Raw genomic sequence first — 10,954 nt, 5'->3', positions numbered from 1 at the left:
GAAAAAAAAAAAGAGAAAGATGAAATAAAGAAAGAAAAGGGTGAGAGGAAGTGTAATTGTGTGTTGAAATTGCATGAAAATTAAGAGTGAAATTGGATTTTGAAAGTTGAAAGGATAGGGAAAAGAAAAGATGATGTTTGCTTTTGGTCCTTTGCCTCCTTTTCCTTTTTTGTGATAAAGTGGAGAGAGAGTGGTGAAGATGTACTTGAAAGGATTTACAATAAAAATTACATACCACCATATCAACCAACATCACCATCCTTCGGCTAAAATTAAGCTTCACACTGCTTCTTGTCTTCTTGAGACCTGTGTTCATACACTATCACAATTAAATATTATTTTTCTTTACAGTTTACATTAATTTATATAATTAACACGCTTTCGTTAAATCTAATAATTTCACATTGATTTGGAAAATAAAATTTATATTTTTATAAATTTTTTGAATCAATCTTATCTTCTTCAGTCGATAAGACTTTTAGTTAATGTTAATTATATTATGTTTATTGAAGATCAGAATTCTAACTTTATAATTTAATTTGCATAATTATTTAAGTGATTTTGTCATAAAAGAAAAGATATAAGTAGGCTAGCAAAAACCAAGATAATTTTGAGACTTTGGTGTATCCTTTTGTTTTTACCTTTTTTTCTTTTCTTTTCGATTTCTTCCTTAGCATGATTTAAGTATAGGACATGGGTTGGTGAAGAAAATCAAAGATAAAAAGTGACATAAATGGGAAGAACTTTCCTCATTTATGAAATCGTTTGTTTAGTAAAATGTTGAATGTATGGCTTTCACTTTCTTCTCAGGGCACTTTGTTTTGTTTGCCTTTTTTTTTCTTATGGTTGTAACTTTTTTGTTTTGCCTGATGATGTTGTTACATGGATTTATTCGAATGCACTTTGTTGTTTGTTAGAAACTATAGGGTTATAGCTGAAACTTATTATATAGCACGTGAAATCTAAAATCATCTACTGTTGGGTTTGAATGGGCTGAATTCTGGCCCAAATTCTCAAAAGATTTCAGCTGAGATTTGTACAATGCAAGATCAAAGCTATCCAAAAATTTCCTACCATAAGACACAGATCCCAAGCTCTTTCGGTCATTGTCACTTGTTACTTTTTGAATAATTGTCACATGTGATACTTTAATTTTTCTTAATTTTTTGCTATTCTCTTTATGTACAGAATATCTTACTTGGAATTATATTCAAGTATAAATTGAAACTTGATTAAAAAAAATTAATAGTATATAAGAAAAAGAAAGATATATAAGCATTAAGTTTTAAGATTTTATGGTGAAAGTTTTGTCAATTTTTTTATATAAACAACCCATATTCCAAAAGTATTAATTTCTTCATTCTATTCCAATAAAAATTATCATAATTTAATGTAAAATTCTTTATTTTAAATTTACATTTCTCGTTTTTTTTTTCTTATATATATATATATATATATATATATATATATATATATATATATATATATATATATATATATATATATATATATATATCTCAATCATCTTCACATTTAGTGGGATTCTCAAATCCACATTTGACTTCGCTCAACTCTACATTTGAATACTTTGCCTTTGCATTTAGATAGACTTTATTCATATGCTGAGTAGTCCAATCTTATTCTAAGAATGATTTTTTCTCTTAACACTAATTGATTGATTATTAACATTCGTTTCTGCTATCAATATGGTTAAACAAAATCATGAAATTTTATATGATAAAGACTAGAAACACACTTTTAGATCATTTTTTATCATTATTTAAAATTGATTAAAAACACGATTTTGTGGGTCGTAATTTAGTGTGTTAGAAATAGTTTGTTTGAAAAAAATATGTAAGACCAATTATAATTAGGTAAGCCTAAATGAATTTAAGCGAATCTAATTAAGCCAAAATATATTTGAGTTACTGGTGTCGTGGGTATACAATTACCAGCTCAAAAACTCTTAGTTTCAGCATCGATCTCTTAAAAATCGACTGTTATTTCCTGCACTCCCTCAAATTTCTTCCTGCACCCTATTATTCTGGATTTTATTTTCCCCAAAGATTTTTTCAGAAGAGACTTACTCAATTTTTCGGAAAACAGTCACCTATTTCTATTCATAATGAAAATTGATCATTTAACATTTAACGCATCGGTTTTTGCTATCTCGACGTGATTCTAAACAGCCAAAATCACAATCATTATACCACACGATCCCTCAAACCCAGCCCACAATCTTAGGATTAAAATGTTAGTCGTATTAGCCTTGCATTTTCTCTCCAAACATAAGCACATCAAAACTACATTATAGCGAAAGTATTACCCAGAAGTCCTTTTGATTAGTTTCATGCAAGAGTAAGCATAACCAAGTTGACAGGAGGTTGATTTGAACATTTTTCAGATTTTGAAATTTCAAAATTAAAACATCTTTTGGAATGGATTTGCATTATGTTTCCAGTTGTTTCTACCTAGTTTGGTGTCTTGCATTCTTCTTACATAGCTTTTAAAACCATGATTTTTTTTTAATAATAACATTTTATTTTGTCCTATTTTTGATACTCATTGGTTATTTTATATATTATAGTTTCAGTACATTCATTTGATCGATTATTAAATAAAAATGTAATTTAGTTATTTTCCCAGGTGACCAATAATCCTCATGTTACCGCGTCCTTGGGTTCTCATCAACGAGGGTGAAGAAATTATGACAAAAGAAACACATCAATTGATCATCCTCTATTAATTGACCAAATTTATCTACCGACCAGTTTCAGGAAAGAAAAAAAAAACTACAGAAAAAGAATTGGGACCAAATACTCTTTCCCAAAATATATCACCACAATAATTACAAAATCCTATCAGATCAAAGGATTCAAAGAATACAGCCTTAATTCAATGACACTTATGTTTCATTGTATGTAACTTCCTTTGCTTTTAAAAAACTAATTCAATGACATCTATTTCAAGCAGCTAGTTCACACTTACATTTAAAAGAAAATTTATTTACTCACTCCTCACTTACATTTATACATGGTTACATTGCAGTTTCTTTCAAATGACTCAAATTGAGCGACACTATCCCATTACCTTTCCTGGCTACAATCAAACTCCATTAATATGTACAGATTTTCATTTCAAATGTGAGAAAAGGTACTCACCATTATTATTACCAGTTTGGTAATTAGCATATTCACTTGAAGTAGAATGCAGACTAGGTAGCCAAAGAACATTCTATTCTTTGTTAAAAAGAAAAGAAAAACTTTATAAAATATATTAAGTCTTGATATTTCCATTATTCTATCTGATTTAGGCTAATCTATCAAACTGGTCCGTTTCTGGGACACGTACTTCCACACTTACCCTTCAACCTACATCGTACCAATCTAGCAACAGCGTCAACTTTCTTAACAACTAGAGGAAATATCTCAGCTGCCTCGTCTAAAAACTGAGCTTCTGCTTCAGTTGCAACCTCTTCGCTGTAAAACTTTTCTAATTCTGAAAATAATCGCAGCGCATTCTCAGCTGCGACCTCCAATTTACCAAGTGCATCCTTGCACACAGTTATGGTTTCTCCCTGTTCACTCCCTTTATCAACTGAATTTTCATTAACTGGGAGTCTGACTAGTTCACATGTTGATTCTGTTGAAGGTTCTGAATTCTTCATATCCTACCATAGGCATTTTGAGCATCAAACATTTCAGCAAATTCATAGTGATACTTTCATAGAAAAATCAGACTTTTCAAATTCCATTATGAAATATAAAACCAGAAAAGATCACTTGCGGGATCGGTGTGCATATACTTGAGAATTAAACTGTAAAATAATTCTAGAGAGTTTGATTGAACCTCTCATAATCTTCTATTTATAAAAATAAATTGATATAAAAGTATATGATAAATAGAGTAACCTTAAACACAATATAATCATTATAAATAAGATAACCCTAGACACAATATAATCATAATAAATAAATAACCCTTAACACAATATAATCATGATAAATAGGGTAACACAATATAATGATGATAAAATAGGATAAATATCCTAACACATGATATATTAAGGAAACAGATTTATGGTTCTAGTGCTAATGTTAGTATTAAGGAAACAGATGTGAACCCAGCAATGCTTAATAAAACATACCCCCAAGGGATAATTGAAAGCAAACTAACCTTCCGTTTACTGTCAATCTTAATATTCTTCAAAGAAATTTTTAACATGTCCCTATTACTAAAGGAATGACATGATTTTATAGTAAGCCAGTATAAAGCCCCCATACATACCTGTCCCGAAGAATGTCTCATTTTCTCAATTTCCTTCTCCTGTAAGGATCCGTCTTCTGATATAATATGAGTAGCAGTTTCATCCTTAGAGTTCTTTCTAACACTTGTATTCTCTACAGGACTGCTAAACCGTTCTTTAAAATCCCCTGGGTAATCCCATTGCACAATATATCTAGCAGAAAACTTTCTAACTAAAGACTTCCTTGACTCTGCCTGCACAGATAGCAAACTGGGTAATAGTAAGGAAATGAAGTTGCAGACTCAAAAAAAATCTAAACAACTATCATCGAAATCAATTATAAGATATTTAAGTCCTTAAGTTTTGGAGCAATTCCACCACATCTGGGTAAACTTAATTTCCATAAATTGCACATTTTCTCTGGAAGACTTGGTAACTATCTATATCTTTTTCATTTAGGAATAGCACGATTTATTAGAAGAAAAAAATAAATATCAACGTTCATTATCCACTAAACATTTATAATGATTTTCTCGATAATATAATGAATGACATGTTAATAACTGAAGTATTCATCCCATCCATTGGTTGAGGACATCAAGACACTATTATAGAGTACATTTTCACTATTATATTATGAGCAAGCTTACAGTGGATTTCCCGACAAAAGTAGGACAAGAAATCATGAGATTAATTCAAGGTTGAAGAAACTAAGACTTGTTTGTTTTTTAATTCCTTCTCTACACTTCAGAATACAACACCAACCTTGCGCGTATTTGATAAGCTACCAAAATGTTGCTTAAACATGTGACTGTCTTCTTCATATGATACACTGCCCAAATTGCTTTCAGTAGATTCAGTCAAATACAACTGCTCTGCTTTACTCTCAGAAAGTTCTTCAGAACACCAAGAAACATCATTATTATTGCAACCAACATGTTGGTATGAAGCAACACCCATCTTTTCATTCTTACTAAGGTTACTATGCCCAAAGGAGTTCTGGTCCTCACTAATCATATCCCTATGTTTTCCTGCAACAAACCATTATTCATAAGGATAAAGCATAATGTCATGGGTTTGTTTTATTGAACGGGTTTTAAATATTGAGGAAGGATTTGAGCGAAGAGACATTGAATGATATTCTACTTATCTTGCTAAGATGAATTACAAAGGGATGTTAAGATCATAAAACTCATAGCTCTAACCTTTATTTATACTAATCATATCCTAAACAAATCACTAGTATCAGAAAAATAAAAAAATAGAAACACTTGTACTAACAAAATCTCTAAGATACCCAATTAAACTTCAAAGGTATTTGGTTGACAGAATTAGTCTTCTAAGCTATCATAATAAAGATGAAAATTGAGAAGAAAAAGAAATTATGTGGGAACAAGCTATAAACTTACTTATATTCAAGGGAATCTCTGCAAACTCTGTCTTACACAAATCAAACATCTCAGGGGAAGAAAGCGCTTCCGTAAAAACAGTGTAAACAGAGTGCCAATGGTTGTCTAACGGAACGTTGCTGAAATTGTAGTGACTTCATGAGCAAACAGATATCCCATCACCAAAAGTCCATGATTGAGATTTGAGACTCAACACTTACCTATAAGTTCTTCCATTAACAGTATCAGGCGATGGAGAAGCCTTATCGGATGGAATTCGAACTTCGGTGGTCAAAGGAGAAAAAACCTAATCATCATAAATTCAAGAGATATTAGACACTTAGTCAAAATCCTAATACTACTGTGTTGTTATTAAGGAGCTAAGAGACTTGTGTGTCATAGCACCTGTAAATTAGACTTTTAATTTTTTTAAACGTTGGCACTCTAACAGGATAAGCTTCAACTAGAGTTGGCTGGGCTCTCATTCGATGCCATCGTGACAACCATAGATTTTCACCCAAAAAAGTTATCCCTAGACGTAGCTTTGGGCTTAATTGTTATACCAAAACAGCAACAATAACTGTCTGGTGCAGATACAGATTACGTAGACACTTCAATTACCAGATATGGATTGACAGTGACTCAATTTCCTCTCCAACAAATGACTAGGCGGACAACTAGCTTAGCCCAATTTCATTACAAGGAATTACTTCTCTTGCACATTCCAAAACTAAATGTCCACTAAAACACCAGCTTCAACCAAAAATGATTAACTTGCAACAGATATAGTTTATGTAAGTACAGATCTTCAAATTCCAAAGAGGTTTACAATAAGATATACATAAGCTTCTGAATCTTCAAAAATACTACTGTGGTAGGGGCGCTCAGCATATATATATATATATATGTGTGTGTGTGTGTATATAGATATATATATTTATATATACATATATATATATATATGTATATATAAATATATATATATATCTATATATATTGAAGAGTACACATACCTCTGACGAAGTGCAATTTAGATTCTTGCAGACACCATTTGAACCGGTCACTTTTGCTTGTGCCCATTTGGGAAGTCTTGAAACACTAAATTTAAAAGCTGAAGCCTCTCTCTGACTGATCCCAGGATAAAGCATTCCATTCAAATGTTGGCTGTTGTTCATCATTGACCAAACACCATCAGGATTGATATTGGAATGCTGGAATTCTTCTTTGCAAAATGATAGACAACCAAGGTAGGGAGGCTGACTAGAGCTTCTTGGAGACAATGGATTGTTTCTTTCCATTACTCTCTCCAATATTCTAGAAGACAATGAAGCAGGCAATTTCCACACAAAAACACAACCCGTACCATCCACCTGAATAATGATAGGTTGATTAACAAAATCGCTGATCACAAAGGCAGGACATCAATATCTTAATTTTTTCCAACATGATGCATAACTAACCACCAAAAAATAAATAATCAAATGAATTATAAAGCATTCATGTTAAATTGCCTATTGTTAACTCAAAGAAATGAAGAAGAAATCGACAGTGGGTGTTAAGGAAGGTCACCGAAACTATATGCTTGCAATCAGGTAAAAAGATGACACCAGTAACAATTTCAGCATGCCCTGCTGCCTTCGAAGCCATCTTCCCTGTGATCAAGTCATATATGCATTATGGACTTGTTAGAGAATGAGCAGACCACGTAACTGCAGCTTGGGTCCATTATAACCTGTTAACAAAATTAACTTCAGATAAAGAAGGTTAAAATCAGCACTCACTTTCTGATAATGAAGCTCACCTTTATAGGTTCACCAAAATTTTTATCGTGGTTGTGCGACCTAATTAGTTTCTGAGCAGCCATGTCAAACGTCTTTATTTTCTTATCCTATAAGATAATAATATTAGTACTCAAGTGCTGATTCCGCAAATTGAGTGATAATCTTATCAAATTGAGACATGAATATACTAATTGTTAAAGAATTCACGAGGAAGGTCTTCCACAACAGAAGCAACCCTCCCTTGAATTTTGATGATTTTCAATGTTGACATCATCTATCTCACCTGCCCAACAGTGACAACAGTCTCACATGTCGCATCCACAGCCATGTCATAGACAGTTCCACGTTGTAAAGCCTTTTGGCGATGTTGTTGCAAAATCTTATAACCATCATCTGCTATTACCACATCTCGAAGAACCAGGAAACTGTGAAAGAAGGATTATGCTTTTGTTAATCATAGAGGAAACCTTTCAGTGTCATACAAACAATGTTAGGTTCACTGGTTATTGTATATTACAGAGTAATTTAAAAACAGAAATATAACTGCCAAATAGAATAAGTATAAAATCAACAAATGGTAAAACTTAAAAAAAATTAATTATTCTAAAAACTTTGTTGGCGTTTCCATCCAAAGATAAGACTGCCTCAAACGCAGATTATATGGGTCTGTATTACGCATCTACGAAACTACTTCATAGAGAAACTATATTCAAACTACCGAGGAATGAATTGTTTGTCTCAAATGGTCTTTCTTTAAAACAAATTAGATATAGGATAAAAGCAAGCAAGTGATATTTTATATTTCTTTTAACAGCCTGCAATACAAACCTATCATACTTTGTAAAGGGGCTGTCTTTCTCAGATTCATTTTTAAAGGGGCTGGAACAGCTTTCAGATCAACCGAATACTACAATCCTATCATACTTTGTAATTTGCATGCAGAAATAAAGCTAAAAGTTTTATTATTTAAATTATAACAATACGTCACACGCATTATTAATGTAAAATTAATGCAATTTTTTAAACATGGAATGCATTGTGCTAATATATACCAAGTAGACTACGTAGAAACCAATTAAAAGTTTCCTTCACCTGAATTTTCAAGTTCATAGCCAACCAACCTATCAGCCATCTCATAATTGATATTTCAATAAGTAGACAAATAAAGAACTGTAATTTGTTTTGGCTTCTAAGATCGTCTTTACAGTACATTTTGACTCCTTTCCAGTAATACTCGTTAATTGAAAGGCACTGCTAGACACTATTTCCTAATTGCAGGCGTTATTCCCAAGAGAGTGGTAATGCTTAAATTAAATATGTTTAAATTTTTCTTCCCAGATAGAATCAGAACATTAAGGTGAAAATTTTCAGTTTTCCTTTGTTCATCTGTCAAGCAGAACTTACATAGTCCCTCTTTTATTTCATGTTTGTTTGATAGTGATAGGGTAAAAGAAGAAAGTATATGAGAGAAGATGGGCACCAAACAGTGGAAGGCAGGGAGAGGTTGAGTCAAACGGTGGAAGGCGGGGAGAGGTCGAGTCGAACGGTGGAAGGCGGTGAGAGAGAAGAAGAAGGGCATCGAACGGTGGAAGGCGGGGAGAGGTCAAGCCGAACGATGGAAGGAAGTGAGGAATCGAGCCTAACGGCTGAAGGTGGTGAGGGCTCGAGCCGAACGGTGGAAAAAGGTGAAGAACTAGAGCCGATCTATTGAAGAGTTACTATCCTAACCGCTGTAAATAGAGCTATATCCTAGGAAAATATTCAGTATAAGATAATTATAGTAAATAGAGCTATATTCTAGGGAAATATTCAGTATAAGATAATTATAATAAATAGAGCTATATTCTAGGAAAATATTCAGTATAAGATAATTATAGTAAATAGAGCTATATTCTAGGGAAATATTTAATATAAATAAAGCTAGATGCTATTGTTAAGGTTATGTTTTGATTATTGAGTTTGTTGATAGGCGGCTACAGTCCTGTGAGGGAGATTATGCTCCCATCTATCCTTGTTTTGTAAGGGAGGTTATGCTCTCAACTATCCTTTGTTTACAGAATTCTATTACCATTAATAAGAGGAATTCATTCTTTCATTATCTTTTCTGCCTACTGTGATCGTGATTAATTACGTCTCCTACTTGAAAACGTAACAATTGGTCCGACCTGCCGAGATCAACATGGAGGGAACTGGATACTAATTGAGAGGAGTGAAAGACATCATGGAGGGAAGAATGAATGCAGTCAAAGGGAAACTGGAGAACATGGCGCTGAAACTAGAGAACGTGAAGCAGTCCATGGGGAGATTGGAGGCGGCAATCCGCAAAGATTTACAAGAACTAATGAGGATGATGGAAGGGCGAGCCCGACAACTAGATGGGAATTCGGAGGGAAGCCAGGGGTCTGTCAACGGGAGAAGGGGGACCGACGAGAGGAAGAGGAAGGCGAGAGAGAGGGTGTACGCCAGGAGGAGCAACTAAATTGGAGGAAAAAGGTGGAGTTACCCATTTTTTAAGGGATTGATCCGTTGAATTGGATCAATAGAACTGATAATTTTTTTGAACTACAAGGGGTGTTTGAGGAAGAAAAGGTGCGCCTAGCCTACATCAGCATGGAGGGAAGTGCCGGATACTAGTTCAGATTTTGGAGGAAGAAGGTCAAGGACAGTTCGTGGGCGGGTTTAAAGGAGGCGATGGTGATCCAATTGGAGGAAGAAACTGGGGGTCAATCTTCGAAAGACTAGGGCCCAGTAAGCAGTCGGGGACTGCGAAAGAATACGTCCAAGAGTCGAACGTAAGAGGACGGCCGGATCCGAATATGAGAGGATGGCCGGATCCGAATGTGAGAGGACAGCCGGATCCGAATGTGAGAGGATGGCCGGAACCAAACGGGAGAGGACTGCTGGATCCGAACGTGCGAGGACGGCCGGATCCAAACGAGAGAGAACTGCCAGATCCAAACGGAAGAAGACTGCAGGATCCGAACGGGAGAGGACGACCGTAACTGAACCAGAAAGGATTGCTGGAACCGAACGGGAGAGGACAGACGGACTCAAACGGAAGAGGACGATCAGAACCGAACGAGCGAGGAGGGCTGGATCATTAGGAGAGAAGCGTGATGGAAGGAAGAATGAAGGCTTTGGAGGGAAGGGTGGATGGTTGAATCAATGCCCCGGAGAGAAGGATAGATTTTGTGAAGAGGTGGGCCAGCGAACAAAAAAGGGAGCTTACAGTTCTTGATACACCTGCAAAGGGGAGAGAGCTGTTTGAAGTATGGAAAGACATCGAAAACCATTTTCTCAAGGCCTACGATTCTGGAAAAAAAGTGACCAAAATGAAGGAAGAATGGGAGTCATTGGAGGAGGAATTGCCACCACCCAAGCCTCCAGACCTAAATTGGAGGGTTGTAGTCGGTGGGTTCCCTTCATATGATAACACGAGGATGAAGAGGAGCCATGAGATCAAGCTACCCGGTTCCAACCTTGAGTACAAGGTTGTTCTGCAGCGGGGTGTAATGATAGGGTATAAGGTAATAGATGTT

The 10,954-nt window shown here is 34.6% G+C and overlaps 1 protein-coding gene across 1 annotated transcript in view; it reads right to left on the bottom strand.

Moving 5' to 3' along the window:
• Positions 1 to 2,984: 2,984 nt before the first annotated feature.
• The window catches only part of LOC124825576 (Transducin/WD40 repeat-like superfamily protein), a 41,071-nt gene continuing 33,101 nt past the window's right edge, over positions 2,985 to 10,954 (bottom strand). Inside the window, 11 exon segments of the mRNA XM_047298220.2 lie at positions 2,985 to 3,354; positions 3,356 to 3,670; positions 4,288 to 4,500; positions 5,012 to 5,277; positions 5,656 to 5,774; positions 5,856 to 5,941; positions 6,648 to 7,004; positions 7,204 to 7,308; positions 7,310 to 7,366; positions 7,436 to 7,522; positions 7,699 to 7,840. Coding sequence (XP_047154176.2) covers positions 3,310 to 3,354; positions 3,356 to 3,670; positions 4,288 to 4,500; positions 5,012 to 5,277; positions 5,656 to 5,774; positions 5,856 to 5,941; positions 6,648 to 7,004; positions 7,204 to 7,308; positions 7,310 to 7,366; positions 7,436 to 7,522; positions 7,699 to 7,840 — 1,792 coding nt within the window. The 3' untranslated portion in view covers positions 2,985 to 3,309.

The sequence above is a fragment of the Vigna umbellata genome, chromosome 3, assembly GCF_029865625.1.
Source record: "Vigna umbellata cultivar VRB3 chromosome 3, Vumbellata_1.0, whole genome shotgun sequence".
Lineage (NCBI taxonomy): Eukaryota > Viridiplantae > Streptophyta > Magnoliopsida > Fabales > Fabaceae > Vigna > Vigna umbellata.
This window is presented reverse-complemented; position numbering and strand designations above follow the sequence as displayed.